At 42.8% G+C, this 18606-nt stretch overlaps 1 protein-coding gene and 1 long non-coding RNA gene across 3 annotated transcripts in view; one reads left to right on the top strand and one right to left on the bottom strand.

Annotated features, from left to right (window-relative positions):
- The window catches only part of TTC7B (tetratricopeptide repeat domain 7B), a 142683-nt gene extending 133877 nt beyond the window's left edge, over positions 1 to 8806 (top strand). Inside the window, exon 20 of the mRNA XM_033010547.2 lies at positions 7805 to 8806. Within this exon, the coding sequence (XP_032866438.2) occupies positions 7805 to 8026 (222 nt within the window). The 3' untranslated portion in view covers positions 8027 to 8806. The remainder of the gene's footprint in view (positions 1 to 7804) is intronic.
- Positions 2271 to 18606, bottom strand: part of LOC116965772 — a 75515-nt gene continuing 59179 nt past the window's right edge. Inside the window, exons 7-9 of one of the 2 annotated variants that reach the window (XR_004409638.2) lie at positions 9555 to 9750; positions 7515 to 7654; positions 2271 to 2604 (exon numbers count right to left, since the gene is read on the bottom strand). This is a non-coding gene — a long non-coding RNA (uncharacterized LOC116965772). Of the gene's footprint in view, positions 2605 to 6345; positions 7655 to 9554; positions 9751 to 18606 lie in introns of those variants that run through there. The other variant, XR_004409637.2, reaches the window with a different exon arrangement.

Here is an 18606-nt window from a genome sequence, read left to right as displayed (position 1 = left end):
ATACATTGCATATTAATTTTTGTAACTGTTTATGGTCCTAGTCCTTGATTTTTCAAGTTTTTTAGATAAGATGAGATGTTTCTGTCATGTATTTCTGTGTACCGTGGTTGAAAGTTGATTCCCTCTTAGGCAGGCTGGGACTTGTTCAAAAAACCAAACCAAAACAAAAAACTGAAATACTGATCTGGGAAAATTACTGTGGAGTTGGATGTGGTGAGTTCTTTAGGCCTTTCATTGTTACTTTTAAAGAAATCATTTCCACATCTGTTTAGCTTTGTATCTGATTATACTCTTGCAGCTGCTAGCTTACTGGGCTTCAGCAGGTCATCAGCGAACCAGGCAGGCAGTGCTTCCACTGTTGTTCTGTCTCCCTGCTCTCATCATTAAAAGCAAAATCAGTTCACTTTTTATTTTCACATGCCTATAACATTTTCTTATAGCTGTAGTTTTTGCAAGGGAAACTTTTAGCTCTGAGGGGTATTTTTTAGCTGAATAAGGTCTGCATCCTACAAATTCAGAAACTCTTTAGAAAAGAAGTTGGGTAATAGACCTACTAGGAAAAAATTAATATAACTGTCCTATTTGGTAGAACTCAAATCTCCGTAGTCGAGTCTTTTGCAGGTCAACAGGCTGCTATTAAATATGGTGAGTGACGCTTTTTTGCATGTTAGGTCAGCCACATTTCTTCTCCTCATACTCTCCCAGTTACCAGTTTCCATCTCTGCAGAGTTACGAGAGAGTTCAGTGTTGAGAGTTCAGCATCCTCTCTGAAGAAGGAAAAAGTGCAAATAGACTGATGGACAATGTTCCCATTATTTTTTTTCCACTTTGAAATAAATATCATTGCTTTTGAGAATATCTCCCACCTATAGTCTATACTTTTCTTAGAGGAAATGAAATTGTTCCTCTTGATACCAAATGGATAAAGGTAAAAATCTCAAGTGGTGCTTCTGCTGAGATTGAGAAATGTTTGTTTTCCAGGAGGGGTGGAGTAGTAGTCAGGCAGTTAAACCTTAAGAGAACCTCCACTTCTCTTGAGCAGAAACTTTTAATCACATTGAAGAAACCACAGTGATCTCCGTAGTGTTACCTTTTTACTTTTTGGGTTTGTTTTTTTTTTTTTACAGTTACTGCAAATCTTGTTTAGCACTTTATCATTAAAGGTTGGGTTTAGTGAGACATACAATGGGTGATAATTATGGCTTTAATTTTTAAAAAGTTAGTTCCATGGAAAAAATCTGAATGTTAGCTTCTCATTTGCCTAAAAGCAAATTTAAAAAGTGACCTTACTAGACTGCTCTAAATGGCTAGTTTTAATCATGCTTTCAAAATCAGAAAACGGTTATTTAAGTAGTTTTCCATTTCTGTCCCATATTTACTTTTCTAGATCTGTGTTCTCCATTGACTGTTTAGTTAATCATTATGACAGGTTAATTTGCAAAGAGAAAGCCTGTTTGCAGAAGAAAAGATACCTTTGCAGTGTAGACTACACTACATGCTTATTTAATCAATTATGCCTTTATACAATTGCTTATTATATCATGTTGTTCAGATTCTGTGTGATGATATTTTATTAATATAAGCATTTGCTAACTGAAGGTTTTACTTGGAGACCATGTAAAGCTGCATTTGGAAATGAGAATTTGTTTGAATGTTTTCCTTTTTAAAAATGCTTACATTTAGCTAATGAAAAATAACCTTAACATGTTGAACTGCAAGGATGAAAATAACTATGTCAAAGTATAATTTTGACATGTCCAATATATATCAAAATAGAATTCTGGCTTATTGAATAAGGTATTAATTGTAATTATTGGTTTTATTGTGCCAGCACCATAGACCAAATTTTAAAGATATCTCGTTTATCTAGGATACAGATAGATATGTCATAACATACTGAAAGTTATCCAGGTGAAGGATTTAGATCCTGTTGAAGTGAATGCTGATTAAACATCTTGTCTTGCATGCATTTGAAAATCCCATTATGCATCCTTCTGTGCCCAAAAGACTGTGAATATAGTGTGGTATTTGTTTGGGTTTTAAAAAAGGCCTTATGGATTTGAAGATTTCAGAATCCATTGATTTTGTCCTACTAGTTGTCATCTTTCAGAAATAAGCTAGATACCTACCATAATTTTGCTCTTTAAGGACTGTTTAAGCCCAGCAGGCAGCCAAACACCATGCAGCTGCACGCTCACCCCGGGGAGGTGAGGAAGGGAATTGGAGGGGTAAAGGTAGGGAGACTTGTAGGTTGAGATAGTAACAGTTTAATAATTGAAATAAAATAAAACAATAATAGAAGAAAGTACAAACAGGTAATGCACTGTGCGACTGCTCACCACCAGCTGACAAATACCCAGCCTGTTCCTGTCTAGCAATCCCCAAAAAAACAAGATACCAAACCCACAATCCTGGAAACAAGTGAGAGCCCCTTCCTTCCCAGCTGACCCTCCTCTATACGCGGAGCATGATGCTGTAGGATATGGAATATTCCATTGGCCATTTTGGGTCTGGTCCTCTGGCCGTGCTCCCTCCCGGCTTCTTGTCCACCTGTGCACTGGCAGGACATGGCGAGTTGAAAAGTCCTTGACCTCTTAGCAACACCTGAAAACATCAGTGTATTATCAGCATTCTCCTCATACCAAATCCCCTACTGAATCCAAACCACAGCACTATTCTAGCTATTAAGAAGAAAAATTAACTCTATCCCAGCTGAAACCAGGACATCTTTGTGTTCATTAGTTGGACGTTTCTCTGCGCCTGCTTCTTCAGTTGTTGTTTGTACAACAGAAGCATCAAGCAGTAATACTATATAGGCATGAAAATGTTATCACTCTCTTTCCTCTGGAAACAGGAGTAGTGGAAGCTCCCTGGGCCCCCTAGACCAGTCTCCTCATAACCATCAGAGCATGCAAGCTCTTCCTGGAGGACTTGGTTTTAACACTGTTTTGCACCCTGCTACTGTGAGTAGAAGCCTGTTTCAAAATCTTTTTGCTCCAATTGCCAGGGATGTTTTCAACTTTTTTTTTTTTTTTTGTAATATTACTCACAGCCAATTTATACACATGGATTCTTGTGCCAACATTATTCTCTAACTAAAATAGTTTTTCTCTATTCTGTTCTCTCTACTGTTTTTATAGCAAGTAACTTGATCTCCTCTCAGCTTTTGATTTGCTAGGTTAAACAAGTCTGTTAGTCTTCTCTTGTAAATTAAGATTTTTATTGGTTGTCTCTGTAGTCATTTTCTGTGCTGGTTTGAATGACCTTACTTGAATACAGGAGACTACACAAGGTGCCAGAGAAGGCCCGACCGTATCTGTGTACAGCACAGCTGCTAAAGTCTCTGTTGTCTTTCTCTCTAGTGGAAACCTCTCCCGATGTCAGCTGAGTTTTCCTCTTTCACACTGGCGCCTTTTCACACTGTCATCCTGTGGTTGCCTGATATACCCAAGTCTTTCCCCAGGCTGCTTGGCTGACAGGCTTCCACCGTGCCGCAGAACTTCCGTGCTACTGTTGTGTTATTTTCAAATTTGTTTTACCGACTTTTTCCATATTTCTGTTATCCTAGTTCTCATGATCTATCCACCTGTTGCTTTCTGTAACGTATTCTCTTAACTTTTTCTTAGCTAATTGTATCCTCACTCTCATAATTCTTGTGATGTGGCAGTAATTAAAACAGCAAACACGATTAGTCCCAAGGCAGTATCCAAAATACAGAAGATATAATTGCCATTCCTTAACGCATGCAAGGTAAGTATAAATGAAGGTTATTCAGCCAGATGTTTTGGATGGTATGTTAAGATATTTCTATCTATTCAGACTCAACAGCTGTTTGTCTGGGCTGTATTTTAGTAGGTACCTGGGAGATATTGAGTATTGACAAATTACTTCTCTTTTGACAAGAGTGGTAAGGGCCTTCACTCAGGGGTTGGGCCCTTTTTGGCGCTGAGCATTATAAAAACAATCTTTGAACATATGCTTTGGTGAAATAAGCAAAGAATAGCAGTTTTGTACATGGGGCAACGTGAAATGAAGTGTAAGGGTGATGATCAAGGAAGGAAACACATATAAAATCACGGACCAACTAGAGGGAGACTTTGTGAATCCAGACAATGAGGAAAGAATTGGCAAGATCTTGAAAATAACCTGCAGCAGAGAAGAAAGTTGGAAGCACCTTTTTCCCCCTTTTTATTAATTCCTAAAGGGTTTTGTTCTGTTGTGATGGAAAGCTTGTGAAGAACTTTGTTTGTAGTGACTACAGTACCTCCCTGTCACAGGCAGCACACAGTAATCCTGTTTTTTAGAAAGACATTTCTGCAGGATGTTGAAAATGAAAAGTCCCTGCTCTGAGCCCCGTGATGGCTTGGGCACTGTAAAGGGCTATTGACCCTTCCTTGAGCAGAAAGTATCTGAATTCCACAAATCTATGTGTATTGTTGATTATTCAAAGTGACCAGTATAAATATCAACCAATCAGAGACTTGAAGCACTGCTTTCACTTCTTGTGATGATGGCACAAAAAAAGTGTCTTTGTTTCTTCAGAGATTCCCTTTGCTTTCTAATTTCAGCAAATCAAGCATGGGGAAAAGTAATAAAATCTGTACCGAGCTGCAAAATTAAGAAACCAACACACATTAGAGGCTCTTTTAACTGTGTTAGAAGCAAATGTCCTAAGTTTATCAGTCATCAGGATGAAAGAGCTAATGAAAGAGATGCAATAGCAGGAAAGATGCTGCGTTCTCCTAGCAGGATGGCAACACTTGTCTTAAACACCTCTGTCAAGTACTGCAGCATTTGAAAATGTACAAAGAACAAATAGATTGCCTTAGATTTGTGTAATTCCTCAGGAACTTACTGTTTTCACCATCTTTGGTAGAATGTTTTCTTTTTATTTACTCCAATTATTACATAGCAGTTTGTCTAATTGATTCAGGTTCCAAAATCCCTATCATATTCCTTTTTTTAAAAGTTTATGTACCTGTTTATAAAGAGGATATAGGGAGAAGGCATTCTGTTTAGGTTTTAAAGCAGCATGCCAATTCTGAAGGTGTGAGCCATATGTCACTTGGGTACCTCTGTGTTTCTGCAGAGTTGATGTGTTGCTCAAGCCCATCTGTGGCCATAAAGCAAGAGACCTAACATTATTCTGCAGATAAATGTTGTCTGTACATCTGCTGCTAAATAGGTAAAGACCAGAACTGGTAGCTTGAGATTTTGTTTCCATGTAGGAAGCAAAGGAAAATACGCAGTGAAGGTCTAGGATAGTTTGTATTGATTTCTGGGAATCCTTAGAGGAGTTTTGTTTTAGGAGTCTTTTCGGGTTTTTTGGTTTTTGGTTGTTTTTTTTTTGTTTGTTTCCTGAAGGGTTTAGTACAAAGAACAAACGTATGCTGACAGCTGGTAAACTGGAGGTCAGTTTTTTTGGATGGGTGGTGGTGCAAGGTCACTGAAGGATGTTGCTGCATGATAGGCATGCCTGCTCCTTCCCCCTGTGGTCTGTAGTGTAATGCTTAATAGGGCAAAGCCAGACAAGGACTGCAAACAATTGGAAATGTTCTGTGCCTCAGAATTTTAATGAATTCATCCGGGAAGAAGATCTACAAACTGGACGCTCACAATATACGACATCTGACCATGGTTCTGAGAGAGTTAATGAATCAGAGGGTAGCATGTCTTCTTTCTCTTGTTTGAGCTCAGCCCACAGCTATAGTGACCAAATGTCTCCGTCCTTTTGATACTCTGAATTAAATGAGTCTAATTTTCTCTCCATTGGTTCTTTGGAAGCAAAGTTCACTGCCCCACTGCTGCTACCCAAGACACGAGTCTTCATCCCATCCTAGCCTGAGACACCAGTGAAAGACTGACTGTTGGGAGGCTCTCCCTCTAAAAAGCTGTGCCGTCACAAGACGAGGGTACAGGATGTAACCTGATTGCCCATGCAAGAGTGGTTCCTTCACTAGTGCTAAATAGCTTATATTCTTAGAAAAGTGCAACAGCAGGCAAATAGCTAGTATTTGCTCTAGTTCCATCAGCTGGAAAAATCTCAGCTACACCTTTTTCCAATAGGGCAGACGTGACATAAAGTGTTTCTGTTCCTATCAACAGGCTTGTGTCTGCAAAATTTGGTTGTTTCCTTTGGTCTTGAAAAGAACAGCTTGTATCCTTAGGAAGCAGGGAAAAGAGTCTGGCATATTTGGGAAAAGAAGTATTACCAATATTCGAAGAACTCACATGTTTAATTAGTATAAAATATACAAATCTACACAGAAAAACAAAAGGAGTATTTTAAAAAATTAATTAGAGAATCTTGTCACACAAAGTAAGAACATTTTAATTTTAGGTTAGGTGCACGCAGCCAAACCACCTTTATATATATTCCACCTCCTTGCTTCAGTTCTTGTAGTTTCACATCTGATACCTATCAGTCACTGACAATCACTTTCCTGCAGGGCAAAAACACCGACCCTGAGACTTAACTGATTTTTTGATTGAAAGTACTTCGCACTCACTCTGGGAATGCTGACTCACTTGACAGCTCAAAAAAAATCCAAAACTAGAAAAGCCTTCTAGCACGTTTATGTGAGAACATCTGCTAGGCTGATAGAAATTAGCCTTGATTGCATTTATTTATTTACTTGCCAATACTATACAGGGTTCTTTATATTGTTCTTCAGAACAGTCTGCTGTGTTGCTCTGTAGGGTGGAGTCAGCAGTCTGCCCATGCTGAAAGTCAGCCTGGTGAGCAGAATTCCAGACATGTATGGTAGATAATCCAGGGGTTGCGTAGAATTTCAGTACTTTCTAATCATTGGTGCTTAGGTCAATAAGGATTTGAGAGAGAGATGTACGGAGAGAAATAAAATAAATCATAGTCCAAGGAGTGGGGGCTGGGAGGGGAGAAATCACAAGGACTCTGTAAGGATGTAATCACGACGCCTCTCTGGAAAACAAAGATTTGTGGTCCATGTGCATTTTGTGATACAGAATCCCAAGGTAAAAATGCATAACATCATTAGGTTTATTATAATCACAGAATAAAACTCTCTTACTGGGTCATTCCATTACTCTTCTGGCACAGTAACATTGCTGAATGTGGTGGGTGGAGATTTCCACTGCCTCATTCAGCCCATATGCCGGGGGGTTTGGGCATCCTTTGGGATCGTGTGGTGTTGAATTGGATCCCGTCCTGCAAAGGAAGACTACGAATCTGTGTCTAGGAAGCTCCTGAGGAGGTTCCTTGCCTGCTGGACCTTTATGCACCGCTGGTGCAATATTAGTCCCAGCACACTTCCCATTCCACAGACTGAATCAAATCCCATGGCTGTTGCCCATTAGGCTGCACTCGGTTCTGTTACTGCCACCCCTGGGAGTCAGCAGTGCTGTGTGTGTGATCTCAGATGTTATAAGGCATGAGCTGGGTGCTGAGATGTGCAGACAGGATACAAACACTTCAGGGCACACACCTTAGTAGGACTTTAGACGTGGAAGCTTGCCGCAGAAGGTCAGGTACTTACTGATTTTTGGTGGTCGCGTGGAGTTTTTGTTGTTCAACTCAGTTTTCGCATTTCAGTGTCTTTGCTTCCCATCCAAAGCCACTTGATTCCTTGTTGGTGTGGAGCAGCCTGCTCCAGTCTTGCTTCAGGTCGTTTCTTTTCTATTTAAAAAAAAAAAAAAGTATTACATAGTCTGTAATACTTTGAACCCAAGAACTACCCATGGTTATTTCACTGTGGCAACGCATCATTTGAGCTTCAGGGAAGTCCTGCTGGCCAATCTCAACCCTTTTTCCTCTGTCTTCTTGCAGGCTCTGATACTTCACCAGCTCGGGCGCTATAGCTTGGCAGAGAAGATCCTCAGAGATGCCGTCCAGGTGAACTCCACGGCCCATGAGGTCTGGAACGGCCTGGGAGAGGTGCTGCAGGCTCAAGGCAATGATGATGCCGCCACGGAATGCTTCCTGACGGCGCTGGAGCTTGAAGCGAGCAGTCCCGTCGTCCCTTTTACCATCATTCCCAGAGTCCTGTGAGAGGGCACCTTGACCATCCGATTTGGGTCTGACGTCTGGGGGAGGAGACCCAGTGTATCGGGCTGCCCGGTAACTGGTTAGTTTGAAAAACCTTAGAACTACAGGTAAGGAACTCCAGTCTTTTGCAGGGAAGTGGCCAAAACAGTGACGTGACGCAATATATTAATGTTAGACTGAGAGGACAAAATGGCTAGCCAGAACCAAATTGTTCATATCATCTACATTTTTGCTCTGGTAGTTTTAAAACATCGTTATATTGTTCATGGATGATGTGCCATATTTTGTTAGTGATACTTGAGTGTTACATAAAATTATAACGGTATCAACTACCAAATGTAGAATAAGTTAAAATTCAGTGGCGGAGCAGACTATTTTTAACAAAGCTGTTAATAAAACTGTTCTCTTCCTGCCTCTCAACCTCTTTTGGCCCAAAGTCAAAATGTGAATTTTCTGTTTCCATCTCTATTTTAGTCCAGGCCAGAAAATCAGTTGAGTTCTTGTTTTCAGTTGTCAATAACTGTGATGTGTGGCTAACTGTTATCTCTATTTAGAGCAAAGGCTGAGTACAAGAATATTTATATTTTACCAATGTATGCCTGTTACAAAAAATATATTAGTTATTTAAGTTTAACTTTTTTATGTGAATTCAGAGTTTATTTATCAATGGAAATATGTAAAAAGAAGCCTCAAATGGAATATTTACCGACATTCCTTATACATGACCCACACTTGGCTAAATGGGAAAAAATATGTTAATAATAAAATGATTTTTAAATGGAACCTTTCCTGTGTGCTGGTCAAAAACCCAGGGGGAAATACATAGCTTGTGAACACATTTTTATGATGTGGGGCCTGTGGCTGGCTGGCCTTGAAGATGAACGACACAAAAATTAAATGCCCTGAGGCCTGTCTAGAGAAAAGAAGCTGCTCTGCTCTTTGCCAGTGGTACTGTTATCTTAGATTTCTGGTTTCCTTAAATCTTCAGGACTTGTCGTTTTTTATTCCTTCTACTCCAGCTCTTGATGAAGCCAGATTACTCTGCCTCTATGTAGTACGTGGACATTTATGTATACCCTGGTAGTGCTTGAGAAGTGCATGTTAAATATTTGCACACTATCCTTCAGTTTTCTTTTCCCGTCTTCGTAGTTCTTTCTCAACATCTCCTGCACATTGCTTCCCTTGAAAGAAGGGCTGGCTGGTAACATATTACTGCCGTAGCAGTAGTCATATGGCCAAATGTTTAGTAGACAAATACTTGCCAGAGTTTCTCTGGGATGTGTGGAGGAGAGTTACTCGTTGCGATGAATATTCAGGGTGCATGAGCTGTGGAGTAGTCTCGTGTCTGCGGATTTACAATGCTGGGCTTGTACGGAGCCTGGGAAGAATCCAGGCTCCCCGTTAGACTGGGTGCTCCTTGGTATTTGCCCGATTTGTCGCAAGAAATGGTTAGCTGAGCACAAGATAGCAGATGATTCAGAAGAATAATGGCAAATGTTTTTCTTTGACGCTCTCCAGAGAGCTTACTCACCTCAAATGTGCGGAGGATCCTCACTGTGACACAGGCTCTGCGCAGTCCAGTGAGGATCTCCGAATGGCAGAAGACTTAAACTTGGGGGAGCTCTTCATTTCTGCCTCTCTTTTTTTTTCCCTCTGGCATTTCATGTGCCTTTTAGGCTGAGGCTACTTTCAACTTGTATTTGCTTAGTGCTTCGACCATATGTTCCCTGCAAAATGGATCAAAAGGCTGTAATAGGTAATGTTTTCAAATCTATTTAAAAGCAAGTAGAAGTTGTGTCATCTCTCTCACTGCAAAAACATCAAAGTTTTTCTTTCCCTTTTAAAGTGCCTGTTTTGCATGTTTTTTTCCTGCTGTCCTTGAGGTTTTTTTTTTTTTTCTATTTGCCAACTGTTCTCTCTTTTCCCGTCCCAGCTCATAATACATGCTCTGGCCCTGCTGTCTTTTAGCACCCACTATGTGGTACCTGGTGTACCAAAAGATACTGCAAAACCTACATTTGTTCAATTCAATTCTTCCTGAGCATTTGTGCTACCACAGTTCAGTTACTTACATTTGTAATACCTTTCACAGACATGCTCCTCCACAATATTTATTCACCTTTTATTATAATATCAAAGCTTTTCTAACAAGGCAGTTTGCACCTAGATCTGAGACTGGTGGCCTTTCTCAAGAGAGCTTCAGACAGATGTGGAGAATAGAAGAATTCTGTAATAGCAAAATTTATCTTTGATTCTTCTCATTTAATTTAAAGTCCTGGCCTCTTTTGATAAACTCCCAAAGCGGAAAGGTTAGCAATCTAATTGTGTCATATCTTTTATTAATGGAGAAGTTGTCACCGCTGTTGTGTATATCAGGAGAACCTGAATATCTGTTTCATTTTTCTTACACTGGAATCACTTTCACTGTAAATCCACAAGCTTCTACCCCTTGGGAATAGCCTCAGCTACCTATTTTTAAAAATGGATTATCACTGTAAGACTGTGTATTAAGGAATTTTCTGGCAGAAGTGGAAATCCTTGCAGCATATGAATTAAACAGCAACACTTGTTTAAACATAGTTTTCAACTTAAAAAAAAAAAAAAAGTTACTAGGTTTTACAACTGTAATTTTTTTTTTTAATCAAACAAGAAGGCCAAGAATATTTTTATATCTATTTTAGTTGATATACAGAAAGCTCTGCCTTTTCCAATCTGCTCTTGGAGCACTCCGGTATCTCAGTCCCAGGAGTGAAGCAATGCCAGTGTGAACAGCCAGTCCCAGGGGAGTGTTCCCCGTGGTGCCAGTGGGTCAGTGTCATCTGCATGAAGGTCACTCCTGGACTTCGTGGCTGACCAAATCTCTCCGTGGGTACATAGATCTGTCTGTGTTCTTGCTCCCCCAGCCTGTGTCAGAAGCTGTTGTGAGGATTGGTGGGATAAATCAGGGGCTGATCCAGCTGAAAACTAAAGCAAGCCCTTGCTCCCTTGCCCCAGAGAGTTTTACTAAGCTTTGGGCACAAGCCTACTAAAGGCTTCGGGTAGTTCTTTCACCTGATTTACTGCACGAGTACTAACGCTAACATGCAGAAGAGGAGACAGGACTTCCCTTCCGCACAGCAGCCTCTACTTGCACCAGTTTAAAGTGGTTATTAAATTGCATTCTGAACGCTCACTCTGTTACTACACTGACAAGTTGCACAAGCTTGAGATCTCCAGCCTTTCAAAAGGGATTAAATACACTTCTCTTATCCATAAGACTGGAACAGCAGATTTCAGAGACTTCCCTTACTCTGCAGTGTGCTTGTGCAGCTCAGAATTATTAACATTTGGTGTATTAAGCATGTGCCAGAGTGCCTACTCTGCAGTGCCTACAATAAAAAAACTTATTCAAGTAATTGGTTAAAGTTAATTTCTAATTTTGGTGCAGATAACCATTTTTACTCCACGAATTATTTAATTTCTTTTTTTGCTTTCATGATTGATAGAGAATCACAGGAACAAGAGAACCAGTCCAAGCAGAACTAATCCAACTGTATCTTTGAAAACTTTTACATTAATTATATGCATTTTAAACATCAAAGGCCATTTTTAAAAGTGCTATAATTCTCCTTGAAAATCTGTTTTTTCCTGAGTAGACTGTTCTACTCTGGAATGATAGTGTAAGCCCTGGGTATATTGGAGTTCCAGATTTACCTCACTAATTCTTTGTTTGTTCAGTTGTCAGTTAAAATGACATTTCTCTTAACCATCAATCTGGCCTCCTCTCTCTCCTCTAGCATCAAGTTAAAAACCTCATATGCTAAAATATGCTTTCAGCAAGCACACTGCTCCAGCATTTGATGTATTTAACCTCATCATCTCCAAACTACCTTCTCTGATCCTACCAGTGGGCCATGCTGGAATGTGTTGCATTTCCACATGCATCTAATATTGCAAAAAACCAGCTGACACGAACCCTACTCGTGGACAATAGGGAGGATAGAGAGCATCGAGCTTTGGGCCCCTGTGGATGTCACTGCTGCTTATGTGAAACTCAATGGGAGTCTCTCAGACTTGCAAAGCCAGCAAGTGGGCTTGAAGAGATGGGACAGTGAAGTTCAACCTAAAGAGAATCGGAAAGAAATGCCACCCCAAAGCTTTTGGGGGAAGAAGAGTGCAGGCGGGGTGGGTGGTGGTCAGGCTTCGTTCTCCCCCGTGTCAGGGATGCACGGTCCTGTTACGCTGGTTTGCCACCACCTTGGTCACCTGGTCTTTCTGGTTCCCAGTTTAAAGCACCTTTGTAGCCCAAGTGCCTAGTCTCCCTAATTATTATTTCAGAGAGAGAAAACAGTAGCTTTTAATTTCAAAATCCTTTGAAAAGGTGTAACCACTTCTGTCCAGCTCCTGTTACAGACCCCGTCATGGGACGGACAAGCACTGGACACCACGGGATTGTCGGTTTTGCCCAGACATTTTCAGAGCACTACAGCTGACAGATGTGATTGTTTCGATGCAGTCCATCTGGCAACGGTAGAAGCACACAGAAAAGCTCCTGAAGGTCGGAAAGTGCTTTTTCCTTTCTATAATATGCCTTCACTTAGAAAACTTATTTGGAGAAACTGAGTGTAAAAACCTATTTTGGACATTAGAGGGTCAATGAAATGTGTCACTCTTGTGCTGAATTTGTGTCCTTACATAAGGCAGGCATCTCTGTAGGAAATATTACCCTTGTCTGCTTTATCCAAGCATAAATCTACAGCCCGCTCCCCCCTGTCCGCATTGGAGGAGTGTGACCAGCTCTTGGCTCCCTCTCTGCCTCTAAAATTGCCTCCCCAAAAAGTGACATTCTTCAGTATGAAATTACCAAAGGTGCCCCATCTATCTGGCTTGAAAAAAATAATTGGTAGACATCAGACGTAATAAGGTAATAATAATAATATTTGTTGGTTATAACCACAGTGACGTGGCTTTGAGAAGGTGTGGAGTCAGTGGTTTGCTGGTTTGTTTCTGTAGCTGAGCCCTGCTCTGCGAGGACGGTGAAGCCGGAGCACCCTCCGGTTGGTACAGCTGAGGAACAAACATCTGATCAGCATGTGTGCCCTCAGGCTTGCCACCAAAGAGAAAAATGGACTTGCTTACAATTTTAAGTGTAAATTTTTTCTACACACATGCATGCATGTGCTCACAGGTTACAGAAAACCAGGTTACAGGTGCGCTTTACGCTTATGGCAGAAAGTTTTGAGAGGACTCCAAGTTCCTCTGTGAGTTCAATTCAGCTCCTATAAAGCTGTCTCCTCTAAACAGGCTTTGCTTTTCCAATAGAAAGTTGGTGGTGCCAGAAAAAGGAAATTCTGACCTCAGTTTTCACTTCCAACGCGTGTCAGGTGTATAGCAAATAACGAGCCTGAGACATTATTATTAGTGCAGGTTTTCCCAGAATTGTTGTTTTCCAAACAGCACTGACTACTGATGTAGGACTGGAGGGGGCAACAGAGGCCATAAAACATAACAAGTTGCTTCCCTTTCAACTGCCTTGCTAAAATATCTCTTTATCTGGAATAAAACAGCAATATTCTGATTGAACAGATTTTTTTTTTAAGGGTCCCTTCCAGAAGGGTTTTGTTGTTTTGTTTTGGTTGGTTGGTTGGTTTGTTTGTTTGTTTTTCTTCCTTTTACTCTTGCAAGCGAGCGTTTAGGGTAACAAACTCCTGGGTGCTGGAATGGGAACCCTGCAGCCTGCAGGAGAAGGTCGTATGACCGAAGCACCCAGCGACTGCCTTCACTGACATGGGACCTGCGTGCTCTTAGGCTAAAATCACTTCTTCCCACACGCTTGCTTGATGATCCCATTGCCCTGCTTCTGTGGTACTCCCCCACGCTGGTGGCCAGCCTGCAGGAAGCCAGGTTTCGAGGGCAGGTACTCCTGCCCACCACCCCCACCTCTCCGGACAGGAGTTGCACAGGGTGATAGCACCCCGTGAAGCAGTAAATCACAACACAGCTGTTTGCAAACAATTAGTTCATGATGTGTGCTGAGTCAGCCAGCACTGGCATCTGAGAGATTAAAAATAAAAAAGGGAGTAGGCACAAGCTCCTCTGGCTTATGAAAAGCCCTGGAGAGGGCAGATTCAAGCAAACCTTTGTACAGTTTTCATTTTCTGCTCTCAGAGACCTCCGGCATGTTCTTCATCGTCTGTTTTGCATTATAGGCTTCACCTGAAGGATCACGTACTGCAAGGCTGAGCTTCTGCAACAGAAGGGGTTAACCAGAACATGCCTTAGATGCCAGATTATGGTGCGACTTCATTTTATGCCTGACCCAAACCAACAGCATCTGCTGTTGAGCAGGAGAGCTTGTCCCTGCATTTGCTTTGCTCCTTTTGTGTTACATGTGGTGAAAATGATGCTACAAGGTGAGTCAGACCTCTACCACCAGTAAAGGCTGTGCTCGTGGCCTTTACTTTTATTTTTGTTTGGGTTTTTTTTTTACTGCAGAGGAGGTAGTGGAAGTGGGGAGGCGATGAGAGCCTGTTGCAGAGATAGCCAGCAGTTAGGTAGGTTGGATTATGCCCACTGAGAACCTGCACAGTTATTTCCCTCCCTGTTTTCACCAAAGCAAGGGCTGAAGTAGGGTGGCAGAGCACAGGTTAGTTGATCTGGCAGTTCCCAGCTGGGTCTCACCCACATGTACTCAAAACACAGTTGTCTCACCCTGGCTGCAGAGCACCTTGTGTGCCCTAAGAAACACAACAGAAAAGAGCATGGTGGGTTTCAGTTCCCAGCTGAGGTGCCTTTGCTGTGAATAGTAGCCTGAGGTGTTACGCTACTTATGTCTCTTGTTATGTTATAGTTTGAAAAGTAGAGACTGGGTGATAATAGAGATGCTCAGGAAAGTTAAAATGCATTCATTACAACTGTAATGCTGATAATCTGTAAGGTAAGAATATATACTACGTGCTTATGTGGATATTCTTGTTCAGAAATGAAGTTGACTTTGCTCACTGGAGCTTACAAATGCAGCACAAGAATTCGTAAGTTGGTGTCTAGCAGTAGCCCAGACCCCTAGTTCCCAGCCTTCTTAGAAGTGCCGGAGGAAAGGAGTTACAGATCATATAGGTCACAACTGAGAAGACTCAAAACAACTCTCATGGCCAGCATACCTCAGCATATATCAGCCTCACCCTGTGATTCTTATCTCGGACCTTGATTCCCCATCTACAGAGAATTTGAATAGGAAGTGATGCTATTGCACAACTATTTCCTCTCCTGGCCCCAAAATGGACTTAATTTGTGATTCTTGGCCATTATCACCACCAAGCATTCAGTGCCACATATTGTGGGTTGCAATTTTTCAATCATTCTCTCTCGCTGTAGGCCCAAATTAGGCCAATAGTAACACAGGGCTCTGGCACATGGTGGACTGACTGCCCCAGCAGTCTAGCTGTGCTCGTGAGATAGCTCTGTCAGCATCCAGCCTTTGCAGACATTTCTAATAGGATTTTCACTGGGTGTGATGATACACCGCGGTATTCAGGATGCAGTCTTAGCTATGCTCTCTAGAGCAAGGCCACCCGTGGATCTTACTCTTGTTTGAAAGAGAAGGGACCTGTGCAAAGCCTGGCCTATACCAGAGGTGTTCTTCAGGGGATACTCCTGGTACACAACAAACCTGTGTTGTTGTAACACCCAGAGATGTAACAGCAACGAGATGGCCTTGTGGTGTGGCTCTATGAACACACAGCGAGCGAGGGCTTTGCCCAAACAGCCTCACTCTATCTGGGAAATGAAGCATCGAATGTACTTACCCACCCAGCAGTTAAATGCCTAAAAGACTCTAGCCAGAGGTGAGAAAGTAATACATTTTCGTAAGCATTCAGTGTCAGCTCAAGTCTGTTCCCAGTACTTCAGTGGGGACAGTCATAAGACAGTTAACGAGTGCTCCTGAGGGCTCGCACATGCTCCAGGAAAGCTGGACTTCCCCCCATCTTGTAGGAAGTGCCTGTTAGCTTTTTTGTAAGCAGTTCAAAAGCAGATGCAGATCCTGCCTCTTTTTTATTCTACTCCCCACTACACACCTATCTGTGCTCTTCTCCTGTTCTGATGCTTCAGACTCCTTTCTGTGCAGAGGGCAATGTGGATCGGTGACAAAGGCTGCCTCCATCCTGCTCTCTGTCCTCGATTTCCCGTTTCACTGGGAGATGCTGAGCAATACGCTCCAACAGCTTTTGTGTCCTGATTCCTAGAAGAAAGCATCCTCCAGAGAGCAGCTCGCTCAGCCTGAAATGCTCAGGCGCAGCAGCAGCTGCAGCCCACATGAAGTGGGGGTGGTATAAATAGCTTGCAAGAGGAGAGGCAGAAAAAAATTGTATGACGCTATGGCCAGACCTGCAGCACTCAGGTTTGGCTTGGTTCTGCAATGAGCTTCGTTATAGCCAGCATCCGAGTTCGGTGGTCCTAAAATTGCCAGTTGTCCTCATCTGGTAAAATTCAGGTTTTCTGAATCTTTTGCAGAAATTTTACTGTGGTCTCAGTGACTGTGAGTTTTAGAGCTTTATCTTAGTCACCGACTTACAAAACAGAAAAAAGCATATGTACTCTGCAAGTCAGGGACTGTGCTCTTGCCAAGCTTCACTCCTGAGGCTGCTGGCGAGGGCCTTACTCTGTATGCTGAGTAGCCTCTGTGAACCCTGTCTTCCTCCTTGCAGGACAACTAGGTTCAAAATTGGGGTGCTTCTTCTTAATTCCCCTCCTTACCCTGCTGATTGACTGCCTTGCTCTCTGCTGTGGGAGCTGTGGGTCCAAACCCTCCCAGCCCAGGTTAGACAAAACCTGAATTACACTACTGAGTGGGTGGAGGCTGTCATTTCTGGGCTGTTGTAGCCTGGCTAGAGGCTCCAGCGGGGCTGACAGAGGCCGCTGCAGCCGTGCCTGTCTGCTGTTATTGCTGTGCTGGTGTCCTGGGTTAGGCAGGGTCTGGGCACATCCACACACCGAGCCCAAGGGGACTGTGGCAAAGCGGTGCTGAAGCCTTAGAGGTAGGAATCAGCTGCCTAACGGGCCCAACCTGAGCACCTCCGGCTGCACATGGTGCTCGATTTTTATGACACTGACCAGGGGATGCTCAGGGATTTTTAGTGCTTCGAGCCTGCTGACCGCTGGAAGTGCAGGTTGCTCTCCTGAATGGTCACCTACATTCAACGGGTGCTCCCAGTGCATTCAGCGGGGTGGCACCACTGGCGCCTCTGTTAACTCCAGGCTACCATCTGGGGGAGATGAGGATTTGTTAACTAAACCCTAAACCTTGAGTGGGGAGTGGGAACAGCAAAAGTTTGCAGTCTTCCTGGAGCAAACCCACAGGCTGACAGCCGTGAGAGGTTACACCAGCTAAGGCCGGGCAGGGCCAATGGTAACCCTCATCCATCGCCTCAGCGTGGAAATGGCAGCAAACGCTTGGCTGAGGCCTCGCTTGTGACCCCAAAGGGAGGTTCCTGCTAAGCTGAACCACCTCCTCACTCAGCACCAGCAGCTCCCTGCTCCAGAGCCAGGGGCGGACAAGCTGCTGGAGCATTGCAACCCGCTGGCAGCCGCAGCTGGTGACAACTCGCGATCGCTGTGTCAGGTAGACACACAGCATTCATAACGAAAACTCATGCTGGGGCTGTCCATTAGCAGCAAAGCTCCTGAAATCCTTTTACTGCTGTAACAGTAAGGACACCTTCTTGACCACCAGAGCTGCAAAGCGGTGCCGAGCAAAGCTGTCCCACAGTGAACCTGCAGTGAGGCACGGCACCAGGAACACTGACTAATGTGAGCTGACCCTGCTGTTGTGAAAGACTTTTCTGGGTGTTATTCTATACGTATGCTTATCCTTAAATGATGTTCTGCAAGACACATCTATGTCCTTCTCGGTTGGCATAGCTTGGCTGCTGGCTGATCCCCTGCCTTGGAAAAGCAAGCCTGGTAATCCTGAGAAGCACAGTAGTCAGCATCCTGAAGAAACCAGTGTGACACAGTGAAGCCCTTCAAACTCCTAGACCTGAGCAATAAAATACCCACAAATGAATGTAACCTCAGGCAGAAACAAAGGTTGGCTTTCGCTCCAGGTCTTAGCTGAAAGCCCCAGCAACACCAGCACGCTGGGAGAAGGCCACGTTATGATGGCTCCAGGTGATAGTTTCTGATGTGCTCAAGTCTGGGGCAGCCTGAAAGAGCAGCACCACATTGATTCCAGCTACTCTCCTCCAGCAAGACTGAGGAAGTCTTCACCCATGAAATGCCACCAGCACCTAGATTTATATATTGATTACACGCTCCAGATTCCTTAGCGCCATTTACTCCCACACCACAGGCCTCCAGCATTTGGTAAAGGTGAAATTAGAAGCCAGGAAGTCTGAGTAAATTAAAAAAAATCACAAATACAGTACCTCAACTATATCAACTATTTCTTGCATGTGCACAAACTCCTGCTTCATTGCTATTAGCAGAGATATTTACTGTTTTCTCAGCTCTGTCTAGAAGCTTTGTAGGATAAGATGGAAGACACTAAGAACCACCTTTGTATGTCCATGGATGACTACCCGAGGGAGCTAATGCACAGTAACCAG

Source organism: Tyto alba, unplaced genomic scaffold (genome assembly GCF_018691265.1).
Source record: "Tyto alba isolate M040663 unplaced genomic scaffold, T.alba_DEE_v4.0 Super-Scaffold_18, whole genome shotgun sequence".
In the NCBI taxonomy this organism is placed as follows: Eukaryota; Metazoa; Chordata; class Aves; order Strigiformes; family Tytonidae; genus Tyto; species Tyto alba.
The sequence above is the reverse complement of the archived record's forward strand: the minus strand, read 5'-3'. Positions and strand labels throughout refer to the sequence as shown.